The following is a 14,525-nucleotide window of genomic DNA, read 5'->3' on the forward strand; positions in this document are numbered from 1 at the left end:
TCTTGTTGGTAAAAAATTTAAGAAATCTACTAAAGAACTTTTTGTTGTTAATAATGTTTTTGTTGTTGCAGCTGAGGGTATAAGGGTTGGTTTAGGATCATGATGATATTTTTCCTGATATGTCCTCTTTGGTGAGTGTCAATAAATTAGATGATTTATTACAAAAAAATATGACTCATTGACTCTTGAAAATTTTGATCTTTTAAAAGGATTTTATCAACTCAAGTTTGCAACTAATGCAACAAGTCCTCAATTTGACGCTACCAAACAAGTTTTTTTTTATATATCTGTTTCTAAAGATTTAGCCTTGTAAAAAGGTTTTGAATCTCTTTCAGATATCAAGAGGCTTTAGAATCATGTCCAACCATCTTGACAAAAAATAAAGTTGAATCTACCTCTGCTAGTATTTTCTTAGAAGAAGTCAAATTGATCTATAAGTCTTTTGCTACAAAGATGGATAAAGGGTAATAATTTATAAGTGAAGATGATGAATAAGTCCAAAACTCTAGGAGATCAGAACGTTTTCCTAAAGTTGGAATGAAGCCCAATAAGAAGACCTCCAAAATTGATAAAAAAAAAGAATGATAATGACGTGCATAATTATCACAGGAATTTATCACCGCTACTAAATACAAATGGAAATCGTGGAATTCATTTATTCCTTTTTGCTAATTTTATGGGTGCAACGCTTTAGAGAATTTATTTTTGTCTTCTTATTTTTATTTCATTTTTTTCTAAGCTCCCAATGTAATACTTTAAGCTACTTTGGAAATTTCTTTTTTTTTTTCTTTTCTTTATGTCTAGTTCCCTCATGTTTATTTTCTTTTTTATTTATGCTTCCTTTTATGTAATATATATATATATATATATATATATATATATATATATATATACTGAATAAAAAAAAAGTTGTGTTGAATTGTTTAGCGGTTTACAACGTCAAGTAAAAAGCTTTAATTTGAGTTCATGCCCTTGGCTCTTTAAAAACAAAAGAAAAATTGTATACACCCTTCTAACACCTAATAAAAGTAATATTTTCTAATATTTTTCTAATATATTTTTCTATTGATTCATCTTAAATTATTTAATTTTTAGAAAAAAAATGTTATTTCATTGATGTTGAATCTTTGTTGAGCAGAAGATGTCCATTTTTTTTATCAGTAACAAATATGAATAAAAATAGGAGTATTAGAATACTCCAACTCTAGGTACCACTGCAAAAGATTAAAAAAAAATAAAAAATAGATGAATCTGCTTAACACTCCTGTGAGTATTACAGTAAAAAGGGGCACTTCTTACCTATACACTAAACTCACACACATAAAAAAAAATACTTAATTACCTAAAGCAAAAAAAAATTATATTCATTAATTCACAACTCATAAACTTAGAATATACTGTAAAAACAATATAAATTAAGCAACTTAATTAAATAGAAGCCTGCTTAAAAATTTCTTTAATTATTATAGATTATACAATAATTCATTAACTTTTACAATCTTTGCCAAAAACCTAAACCTACAATAAACAATGCGTGGTTACAGATATGATCCATGTTCATATTGCTAGGTCTAAATTTATGTAATTGGTCCCATGAGATTGTACAGGATTAGAATCGAGGGCATGATTATCTGCTGTATTTGGTGAAGAAAAATGCATCCTCTCTTGATTACCATGCATAGTTGGAAATAGTTGAGAGCTAAAAGAGAATGAGAGATCAAGAAATTTCATTGTCCTACTATTTTCTTCATTTGACGTATCACTATGTATGTAACATGATTCGGGTTCCTGCAAAATAGTATAATTAATATAGTGTCATGTTATGGTTCTGTATTTTTTAAAAGTATTTGAGATGCAATATATATTTAGGTTAAAATGCAATAATTTGATTTGATGATGAAATTATGATTTTGAATGCAATGATAGGCTATAATGGACTTATGAAATATGTTAAAATATGTAAAAATGGTTAATTTGATTGTTGGATGGATGTTATAGATTCCTTAGAATTTCTATTTTATTTATTTTTCGCTCAGTCGAAAAAGAGAATGAGAGAAGTGTCTTTCCTTTTATAGATTTTTGCTCAAATAATTATATGATCCTTCAAGTAATGGACTAATCACTCAAGAAAAAATCATATAAAAACAAAAGTTCTTTTATTTAGGTTGATTGTCATATGAGCAAAAATATATTGTTCAAGATAATTCTCTATGATGAAATTGAAGTATTTTTTAGGTTTCAAGTGTTGTGTATATAAATATGATTAGATGAAAATGTTTAAAGAGGTTTTTTTATGAAATGATGTGAGATATGTTATGAATATTTGAGAGTGATTGATGAATTGATTTGGTTTGAATAATGAGATTAGTAATTACCTAAATGATATTACTATGGCGTATATGTATCTATCAGAAGTTATTAAAAATTATATATGAATATTGCTAAATGTTATGCAAGTATTAAGTTAGGAATTACTAAAGATAAATTCTAATGATAACCGAGTCATATAGACACTAGGAATCATTTGGTAAAGGATAGATCAATATTTTGTAGCTAAATTGATAGTGATAGTATGTTGGCTCTGCAAAATCCTTTTTCATCCCTTGCAGGTTTAGAAAAAGAGATGTTACAGGCGGTCTTAATACTGGTATGCCAGCTATCCCGATTCAAATTGTTGATTTACATCATAACAAGTAGATAACTACAACAAATTAGGTGGCATCTAAATTTTGGGCTAATAATAGTGAGGGCGAGGAGAATGCTAGTGACAATGGGGATGATATTGTACACACCACTAGAAAGTCAGGGAGACCGTCTATAGGGGCTAGTAAATCCAAGAAAATGACTAAGATAATTTAATCCAAAAAGTTGCAATGAAAGTTTCTTTTTTTTTTGGAATGCTACAGGCCTGGCAAACCAAAAATCTGTGGAGATGTTGTTTACTTTACTTAAACAACATATACCTTTTCTTATTTTCATCGTTGAACCCATGATGCCTTACACTGATGCTTTGGATGCTCTTTTCAAAACTGCTTATATGCATTTGATTGCTAATTCTCCTATCATTAGTAAAGCTGCTAAGTTTTGGTGTTTGGTTGTCCCAAATCTTGTCCAATATTCCTTGGTTAACTCTTAATTTATTTTCACCACTTGCCTTTTGTTCAATAAATGTTTTAGCTTTGCAGGGGTATATGTAGCTAACACATACTCAATTAGAAGACATTTGTGGAGGGATCTTAGTTCCTTCACTGATCCTTGGTTCATTTTGGATGATTTTAATGTTGTTCTCTCGATTGATGAATGCAAAGGTGGGGTTGATTCATTTCTTGATTGGATTAATAATAATGATCTCACTAATATGTCTTTCTCTAGTCCTTGTTATACTTGGAGTAATGGGAGGAGAGAGTTACAGAGAATTGATAGAAAGCTTGATAGAGCTTTATAATGAAGAGTGTCTTGAATAATTAATGGTCCTCTTGTACTTATCAAGTTCTTGTTAAAAATTGCTCTGATCACTCCCCTATTCTTGTTAGTCTTTCTTCTAGTAATTGTTTACATAAGGCTGACGCTTTTGGATTATTTAATATGTGGCTTCAGGATACATCGTGTATGAAGCTTATTTATGATTCTTGGAAACATATTGTTGTTGGTTGTCTTAGGTATATTTTGCAACATAAATTGAAAAGGTTGAAAATTGAGCTCAGAAGATGGAATAAAAACTCTTTTGGTAATGTTCAAAATGAAGTCATTCTTAAGCAGACTTCCCTACTTGCTATCCAACAAAGTTTGGAGATTGCTAGTCCAACAGTCTTGAAATACCTATTTGTCAAGAAAGACTACTAAAGAGGAGTTTGATCATGCTCTTTGTTGTCAATACTTGTTTTGGAAAGAGAAGACCATGATGCTTTGGTTTAAAGATGGGGAGAAAAACATGGTAAAAAAAGAAATAATTATAGTGGGATTCATAGATTAAGAACTGATAATATAATATAATGGTGTTATTGAGGATCCTAAATTATTGGGACATATGTTTGCAAAACTATTCATGGAATGTTTTTCTTATATAAAATAAATAGAAAATTGTTTCACAACAAGGTCAAAATTTCTAAATAATGGTTCAAATCTTTAAAGCTTAAAATGTTTGAATTCTAAAAGTAAGGAAAGTAGTATATGAAACTAAATAATAGATATAAATAGTACCTGGTTTAGATCGTAATCTGTTTCACTGCTTTGTGAAAGCCCTTTATTTTCTAACGTGCGAGTTTCTTGAGTCACAATCCCCATATCATATTTTGATGTTCTAAATTTTTCTTGTGATCTGAACAATAGAAAAAAAAAATATGTGAAAGAATTCACGATTACAAGGAGTGATACAACACCAATATACTAAAATATATTAAAAAAATTGATGTTAAAATTATGTAATCAGTATTTTTCAGCAATTAAAACAGTATTCAACCAATATATATAGTTAAGACCTTAGGAGTCTCAAATAAAAATAAAAACTTGAATCCAAATAATAATATTCGAGTTCAAAATAAACTACATGTATTAGTTTAAATTAAGAAAGAAAGAAATGGATCTATATATGAGCTTTTTTCCTTCCGTAGCTTTTTTCAAGTTCATTGAACTAATGGTCTCACTGTTTTGCAGTATTGTGAATATTACTAAATCAAAAGTTTTCATTCATACACAATAGAAAGGGAATATGAATTTTTGGTACATGATTTATTCCCAGAGTGTAAAGAGTAGAATATTTAACCACTACATTAATTCACCAAAATACTATATAACGTTATAAAAGAAAAATCCATATTCTAAAGTTGGTAAGAATTTTTTATAATAGGTTTGAAATGATTTGTATGACTTATTACCTTTGGGATGAACAATTGGAGTACATTGGGAGATCTTTAACTTCTTCATTCCCTTCCATCTTCTCATGCATTGATGAGAGAATCATATGTCCCTTCAGGTTCCTGTACATCTAAAACCCAAAATTCCTCTTAGAATTAACAAAATATTTAACATTAAATCATTTTCTTTTATGTTTTAGTAGAAGCAAATGATAGGTATATCGACAATAAAAAAAATAAAAATATTAGAAATACTCTGACCATATACCACATCGTTCAATTAGAGGTAACCAAAAGAAAAAGATAATTGGTATAGCCGCAATTTATATAAAGGTTTTCATTTTGATACGTAAGTTAAATATACATAATATGTGTAGAATTAGGTTGAGATTCTTGAACTGAAGTGTTCAATTTAAAGATTATAAATAAAAACAATTTACTAAAAGTAATCAATTAAATTACTTAATAAATCAGTTATTACTGATAAAAATACATGAATGTTTTATATTAAATGTCACATATTAACTAAAAAAAATGATCATTTCATTATCTATTACAAAGATATGTTTGGACTGCTGGTGTGTCTTAGAAGTGCTTTCAGAACTCTATTGTATATAGAATACTTTTAAAAACACTTTCAAAAGTCATTCTAGAGTCAATCAAAATCAATATCAACTTATTCCCCTTCTTCTCTTCTCCTACTTTGTACTCAATTTTATTTAATCACATTAGAAACGCATGGTTATAAATGTGAATATAATATGCTAAAGCCTAGTGTATAGTACATTGAAACTGAAGATAGGTGTAGTGTAGAACTAATTTTCAAGCCTAATAAAGGAAAAAAAAAAGTGCTTCCTTTTCTTTAAAGCTTACACAGATATTCACTTTTGGCATCTAAAAAAGCAAGCTAGCTATGTACAATGCAACAAAACTTGTTTTCACAGATCTTGCTAAAGACAGAAGAAGAGAAAAAGAGTTTCACGTCTTCAAAACTTTTATTTATTTTTTATATATATAGTTTTTTTTTTTCCTTTTCGTGTTGCATATGCACATGTACCTAACCCAGATAAATTATTGTTATTTTTACAAGCTATACGCGTGCACAGAATACATTTTTTAATACTAAAGAAATTTCTGTTCATTCTTTTGATATGAACAAGTAGTATATATAACCTAACTAATATGAATACAAATAAGATATTATTGATCAATTCGTTTTGTTCTGTATCAAGTAATTGAAAGAAACAACATAAGTAATAGAAAAATACAACTAAAGTAACAGCAAAAAGAAGTGAGGATAATAATGGGGTTTATATATGACTCTTCATGTTCTTTGTCGTCAGCTGAAAAGCAATGGAATATAATCATGAAGGAACGTAGCAATATATATCTACCTATTGTCACAAATCTTGCTTTCCACAAACTACAGTATTTTTTTCTTTCCTTTTGTTGCTTCATCAATTATTGCTGGTAAGGAAAAAAATACCCTAGACCCTTTTTTTTCCTCATATCCTTAATTTCATTGATTTTGAATAGAGACAAGAGATTAGGAATTTTCCTTGTGAGGAAGAACAAATTAACCAAAAAAATTGTCATATTAGGTAAAACATTGTTTTATATTCTTCAATTTGGGGTTTTGCAAGTTCTAACCCACCCCATCATTCGCCAAACCACAAAATCAAAGGCTTAATTTCACTTGTAAAAGAAAAATAAATAAAGCTATACTGACAGGTATTTTATAGAAGTATATAATTATGTATATATATATATATATATATATATATATATATATATATATATATATATATATATATATATATATATATATATATATATATATATATATATTGGACCACATGGGATAACTATATATATGTATACCTGAAGATGGCTTTTAATGTGAGAGATTCTTAGTCCTTTCACATGCATCATCTGCAGAATGCTCTTTGGAGTTGCCTCTGCAAAACCCAATTTGCTTAATCGTTAGCAGGAACTAGTTGAACTTGAAATATAGCAGAAAATTTCCTTCTCTCTTGTTTGATACATATCACACTTACAAGAGAAGAGAAGAAAAAAAAAAGATGAATAGTGCATAATATATAACAGAACCATCTTGTGTAAGCTGTTTCTGGTATTAATAGCTTGTTTTTCTCCCTTCACACTCACATATAAGAGGAATAATTAGAAGAAATACAACTCAAATTAAAGAAAAATAAATTCTAGCTAGAAATTTCATAAACCAGCTTAATTAACAAAGGATCAAGTAAAGAACTGAAAAAATAATAGAATGAAATTTGGGAATGGACATGATGAAGACGAAGAGATCAAATAGCTAACCCTAGATCAAGTTGAAGAAGGAAAAACTCACTGTTTTTTCCACCAAGACCTTCCACAACTTCAACAAAGTATTCATGGAGTTCAGGTGTCCATCGCAAGCGTGGATTTTCCGATTTTTGGTATTTCCGTACACCCGTTTTCTTAGAATTCTTCATGTTCTTCACTTTCACGTCGTGCAAAAAACAGCAACAAGAGAACCTTAAAGGAAGAATATATGCATATATATAAATATAAATGAATAAGACTTGTTTTGCATCTAATATGAAAGCAGCATCGACCATAGAATGTTTTCTGTGTGTCCAAGGTCAATGACTTTTTCAGAAAAAGGGTATTATTGTTAAAACATATACTTATCATATATTCTTATGCAATATATATTTATTTATATATATAATTCTTTTTTCCCCTTTTTGATTGGATATATATTGAACATTCCCTTTGATTTAGATTGTAAAGTATAAAAGTAATGTTATTATTGATGATAATAATGATAATAAAAATGTGTGATTTAAGAAATAGATTCGGTCAGACTTTTCAAAAGGTGAAATTAATTGCTTTGAAAATAACAAAATAAGAAGGAAATAACAAGAGAAGTCTTCGATTTTCTTAATAGTTGCACTGTCTTCTTCATTTATCTATGGTCAATGCAAGTGAATGAATAATAATTAAGCTGACAGATAAAAACTGAAGCATGTAGAATACATTTTTATTTATTGATTAAGTTTCAATTATGTCATATATATATATATATATATATATATACATATATATATATATATATATATTTGTTAATATAAGAAGTTATATTCCTATTTTTTTAAATATTTTTTTTAAATAAACGGAGAAATAGGAAGAGAAAATGAAATATAAAAAAAAAGATGATAAAGCGAGAAAAAACATAAAATATAAAATATGTTGTGAAAATATACTATATATGTGAAATTAACAGGGAAATAGGGAGGTTAATTAGAGGAAATTATTGTTCTTTTAAGATGTAATTAAATTACACTACTTTTCCTCTTATTTTAAAAACTATACTCTTCTCTACGAAGATTGATAAATGTTTCTTATCATAATACAATGTTTTTTTTTATTCTTATTAGTTTTTTTTTTTAATTTTAGAAGTTAACAACATTAAAAATGCTTTTTTTTTTTTGAAAAATTATTTGTAAGTACTAGCTAAAAAATATATTTAAAAACAAACTATTCATAATTTCTAACTAATTATAAAAACTGAGTGTTACATACTTCTATACCTAAATCTATTATCAATATAATAAAAATTAAACTGAAAATGAAATAAAAGTAAAAAAGCAAACATATAATAATACTGTGATCCAGAGAATTTTGTTATAAATAATACCTTTTCATTTATTTTCCACTTCTTCATATTCATCATACCATATTTATTAATTAGTAGATTAAAAAATGATGAAATATCATTTTAAATGTGATATAATTATGTATAAGAGGTCCTATTATTATACCTAAATTAATTTTTATACTGTAGTTATTATCTCCACCAAGGCTTTGTAAGTCTTCTTTTCAATAATGAGTGCTTCAAAATCTAATTGCTAATGAGTGTGCTTTAGTCTTAATCAGTCAATAAATTCGTTTCCAAACTGCAAATATATCCTATACGATGCTTCCATCAACTTTACATTTATATTAATTAATAATTAATCTATGATTAATCATGTTGATTATTGAGGTTTAGAAAAAGAAAAAAAAAACTGCTATCGAAATATACGTGTTAAACATTGTTTCCATATATAACTTTTTTCTTCTTCTTTTTCATATCTCTTTCTCTCTCTCGCACGTGTTAAATCAAAAAGCTCACGAGGGAAATATGCAGCTTTTGACACGCATATTTATTTTCAGTCAGTCATGCATGACCCATCAATATAAGATCCACCAAGAAAGAGAAGAAAGTAACCACAATACCACTTTTTTCAATGAAAAAGTATTTAAAAATTGTAATAATAAAATATTTTTTAAATGATAAACTCGTAGAATAGTATAAGTTGAAAAGGTAACATCCCCATTATAAAACTTCAAAACCTATATGTTTTTAAAATCAATCCGCTATTAATTCTTAGTTACTAACAGAAATACGTTTACATATCAAAATTTTATTTAAAAATTCAATTTTATAAACACAAGACTCTGATTGTCCTTTTAAATTTATTTTAACCCAAATTTAAATATATAACTTAAAGAGATGAGGAAAATGATTTTGAGTATGAATTTTTAAACAACACAGAAAATAATAAAAAGTTATAAGTAAAATATTTGTATATATATAATAAAATTTTGTTTTTTGGAAATCAATTTTAATGGCTGAGACATTGACAACACTCAAAAACTAGTGAAAGGAAATAAAAAAAGAAAAAAAGTTGTGTGTTAGTCAAGATTGTGAATAAATAGAAGAGGGCAATTTGCCTTCACTTTCTCCGATTCCAATCAATTTCACGTCAATAATAGACGGTGCCTACTTTTGGACCCATGCATCCATCTTTGTGCTGCCGTGTTCAACACTAAACTAACCTCAAAATTCAAGCACCATGGAAAAAAGAACCTTATGCTTCGAATTTCTACAATGCTTCATTCATTCGTTATTACTATTATTGTGTATATATGGGTCATACTCCCATGTATCTTCCTCCATGGTAATATCGTGGACCACCACCTCTCTTTGCCATCTCATATATGTCACCACTTTCACTATCCCCTTAACAATCACAACTTGGTCCCACTTCCATGCACGTCCACCCTATTGTGCTAGCCAACCCATAAAAGAACATGCAAACAAAGGGTTTTGCTTCTTCATTCACACAACTTTGTTTTTTTCCTTGGAGTAGGAACGTTTATGATTTTCAGTCTATATGTATTAAAAAAAATCATTAAATAAAAATTAATTTTTTAAAAAAATAACTAATTACTATAATAATTAAATTAAATATTATTTTAGAGACTAAAAATTCATTAATATTTAAAGTAGTTTCTATTATTAATAAATAATTTTTAAATTAATAAGAAACTATTTATTAATAATAAAATATACTTTATATACTAATAATTTTTTTGTCTCCAAAGTAATATCTAATTTAGTCAATATAGTAACTAATTATTTTTTATCTCTAAATTTAGTTTTTATTTAATGACTTTTTTATAATGTTGATTTTGATCTTCATAATAACAACTTCTTTTATATATATATATATATATATATATATATAAATTTTGATTTTAACATATATATATATACATAATTATTTTTAAATATTAAAATTAACATTTTTTATTTTTAAAAAAATAATAAGGTCTCGTATATACCTAAATTCTTATTTTGAACTTGATCCAATATTAGGTTTATTTGATAGTTTTTGGAATGTATTCCTTAGGTACTAAGTTCCCTTACTATTAGGTTAAGGATTTATTTTATATGTTCGATATTTTTTTTTATCACTAATAAAGAATAAATAAATAAAAGGAAATATTAGAGGTGTTTTAATCCTTTATAAAAAAAATGTGTATGCAAATAAAACACAACACACAAAAACCAAAAGTTGAGTGCATACATATTTAAAACAAAACCCCCAAATATTCAAATAAGTAGGTTCGATCTCTTAATTTTGTTTTTCATATCAGCAGTAAATATTTTTTCTTTTTTAAATATCCAATAGAGATCCCCTTTCTTTTGTTTTGTTTTGTGTCATCATTATTGCTTCATTCATAAGCAAGAAATGGATGATCGATAAAAGTTTCACAAAATTGTTGAAGTTGTTGAAAAATATGTTTCTAAAATGCAATATGTTATCTAGTCGTAACTATGAGATGTAGAAGATATTGTGTTCGATGAGTATGGAGTACAAGAAAGATACAAACATGTCCTAATGATTGTGTATTATACAAAAAGGGATTTGTTGCATTGAAGGTGTGTCCGACATGTGGGTTGTCATGGTTCAAAAAGAAAACATATTCCATCATCAGTTGACTGACATTTATAGAAAAGCTGGGTCGAGAAACTAATTCAAAGTTTTGCCTAACCCCAACACCAAAACCAGTCGTACATACACGACCAGGGTGTTCTTCAATCCTAATGGTCATGGTCAAGATGTCATCTCGACCTTTAGGAACAAAACTTCCTTGTGAGTTTTGTTCCACTAGCTCATCTTGTAAAGAATAATACAATGTTTTAATATAATATGTAATGAAAAGTTTGTAACACTAAAAATATGACATGTAATTGTGAACTTATAATATGTTGGGAAATCTCTACTGATTTCTCAGATGTCATTTGACCCCTTGCTTTAGTTATTGCTAACTTCTATTTCTCATGTCGACTAGAAAGGGATGGAGGACATATAAGTTCACCAAAACCAGATTCTGCCTATTGTATCTTTAACTTTTTTTTTCTACTATTCTTCTCTCTAACAAATCATAACCTTGCCAAGACAGTTTGTGGGGCGTACCATTTTTATGTGCAATGATCTTAGCTTTTTTTTTTCTCTTTTCCTCTAAGTACATCAAACACATAAATTATGAATTTCATGATAAGATTTAATAACATATATAATGAAATGCTCAAAAACCTGTCATGAGGGATCCATACAACCCTGAACAAATTGAGATCGTGTCTCTTCATCTATAGAATATTTCCCACAAGGAGATTTGTCCTTGTATTTACGAAAGATGTAATGGGTTGTCAAATTTGTCTTGAATTGCCTCCATTTTGTAGTTACTGAAGGCATTATTTTTCTTCAAACCAAATTTGAATTCTCAAACTCAAATTTGTCTACAAATTATAATAAATAAATCATTAAAATGCATATTCAATAGACAAATTATTTAATAACATTTAAATAAATAGTTTACACAAATATCCTCCCAAATGAGATTCTTATCTACTTTTGTTATGTTGTCCTAGTCAGGGACCAAGATATAGACCTTAGATCGAGCTAGGACTCCCAAATAACTTACAAATTGAGCATGATTAGAGCATGATGCCTTGGTAGTTTGAGGGTCTATTTGAACTAAAACCCTATTATTACCCATACGCCTAATAACAAGATTCCTTAGTCGTGTAGGGTCCCTAGTCTTCTTTGATGACTTAGCAATGTGATCGACCTACAAAAGATAAAAACATGTTTAAGATATATATTTAAATTAAATAAAACAAATTTTTAAATGGAAAAGCTAATTAAAAAATACTTGATTTCTATTGTGGAAGTGTTAAAATGTTCTCCCATATTCCTTCATTGTGATCATGGCTTGTAGCATGTACTTCATCTGCATCATTTTCGTCATTCAAAAGAGATAATTGTCTTGAGAATGAAAATTTGTGTACATATTGGACCCTTGAGTCATCCTGAGGATGAACATCATGTTTTGTTCTTCCTTGTACGACAACTGACAACCTTTCATTAGAAGGATCTTTCACATAAAAAACTTGTTTTGCTTGGTAAGCCATAATGAAAGGATCTTCCTTCCACGCTATCTTTGTAAGATCAACCAAAGTAAAACCCAAGTCATCTACATGCACTCTTGTGTTAAAATCAACCCATTTACACTTAAATACAGGCACTCTAAATTTGACATAGTCAACCTCCTAGATTTCTTCAATTACTCCAAAGTAACTTAGAGTAGCCAATAAGATTATTGTCTTTTGAACTAGCAAAATGCATAGACTCTGCCTCAAGGGTAACACCGCTATTCTACATAGTACTTTTTTCATTTTCAGTCTTTGTATAAAAAGACATCATATTAATATCGTACTTAGTCTATGTTATGACATCAAAGTTAGGTCCTCGTGCTAACCATTTCAATTCCTCAATATCAGAATCTTCTTGACCAATTTTATATTTAAACCATTTCAAGAAGGTCTTGTTATGCTCAGTCAACAACCATTTCTCAATTGCACGAGAATTCATTGACTTTAACAACATCTTGTATGCATCTATATAAGAAAGAACATCATCAGTGTTGTTTAAAATATACAAATGTGCTTGGAGAACTTCATGTTGATCTTTTTTAACCACCCTCACACCTTGTGTGCCATTACCTTCACCATTGCTTCATGCCTCGACTTTGGAACTCCTATGGCTTCTACTTCTGACATATACATTGTACAAAACTCAATTGCTTCCTCGATAATGTATCTCTTAACAATAAATGCTTCTGGACGGTACACATTCTTCACATACCCTTAGAATATCTTCATGCATCGCTCAACTGGGTACATCCAATGTAAAAAAACAAGACCACATATTCTAATTTCCCTCACTAAATGAACAATTAGATGAAGCATAATGTTTAAAAATAAAGGAGAAAAAAACATCTCTAGTTGACACAAAATAATGATAGCTTCATTTTCTAATTCATCCAAGCTATTAGGATCAATAAATTTTCTACAAATAACATTGAAGAATATGCATAGGCGAGTGATCACGTGTCTAACATTTTTTGGTAAAATTTCACGAATAGCAACTAGGAGAAGGTCTTCAATGAGAACATGACAATCATGAGATTTTAAGCCCAAAAGTTTCAAATCTTACATTGACACAAGAATTTTAATATTTGAAGAGTATCCTTGTGGTACTTTAACTCCCCTCAGACACCCGTAAAAACTTAACTTTTCAAATTTTGACAAAGTATGACATGCTGAAGGCAAATATGTTCATTTACCATGAGGTTGTGGCTCAAATTCCAAGCGAACACCCATCTCAACTAGATTTTTACGAGCATTTATACCATCTTTCGTCATTTCTTTAATAATCAACGTGTCAATTATTCTATTGCAAACATTCTTTTCCACGTGCATTACATTTATGCAATGTAACATCTAAGTTTGACCAATATGAAAGTTCAAAGAATATGAATTTCTTCTTACATATGTTTTTCACAATGTTTTTCTTTTGTGTTTTTCCAAAATTCACATTGACATTGCAAACTAAGTTGTAGACTTCCTAGCCAGTTAAGGGTGGAGGTGCAATTTTATCCTTCTGAGATCCATTAAAAGCTTTCTTTAACCTACGATAAGGGTGATTACGTTTCAAAAACCTTTGATACCCAATGTAAGTAGTTTTCCTCCCATGTTTCAGTTGATGGTAACTTGTGTTCTCTTCACATATCGGGCAAGTATTATGTTCTTTAACACTGTAACCACTCAAACTCCCATATGCTGGAAAATCGTTAATGGTGCAAAATAACAATGCATGCAAAATTGAAATTGATCTTCTCATATGTATCAAATACTTCAACTCCTTGATCCCATAAAAATCTCAAGTCTTTGATCAATGGACTTAAGTAAACATCTATATCATTTCCAGTTGT

General features: G+C 28.5%; 1 protein-coding gene and 1 pseudogene across 1 annotated transcript; both read right to left on the reverse strand.

Annotated features, from left to right (window-relative positions):
* Positions 1 to 1,428: 1,428 nt before the first annotated feature.
* On the reverse strand, positions 1,429 to 7,391 carry LOC137831098 (uncharacterized). The gene is made up of 5 exons (XM_068638630.2): positions 7,222 to 7,391; positions 6,735 to 6,811; positions 4,875 to 4,984; positions 4,201 to 4,318; positions 1,429 to 1,788 (listed from the first exon to the last, which is right to left on the reverse strand). The coding sequence occupies exons 1-5, from the start codon at positions 7,343 to 7,345 to the stop codon at positions 1,558 to 1,560; spliced, it is 660 nt and encodes a 219-aa protein (XP_068494731.2). The 5' UTR covers positions 7,346 to 7,391; the 3' UTR covers positions 1,429 to 1,557.
* Positions 7,392 to 12,411: 5,020 nt separating this feature from the next.
* Positions 12,412 to 13,434, reverse strand: LOC150027211 (uncharacterized; annotated as a pseudogene).
* Between the last annotated feature and the right edge of the window lie 1,091 nt (positions 13,435 to 14,525).

Source organism: Phaseolus vulgaris, chromosome 6, assembly GCF_051622355.1.
Source record: "Phaseolus vulgaris cultivar YP4 chromosome 6, ASM5162235v1, whole genome shotgun sequence".
In the NCBI taxonomy this organism is placed as follows: Eukaryota; Viridiplantae; Streptophyta; class Magnoliopsida; order Fabales; family Fabaceae; genus Phaseolus; species Phaseolus vulgaris.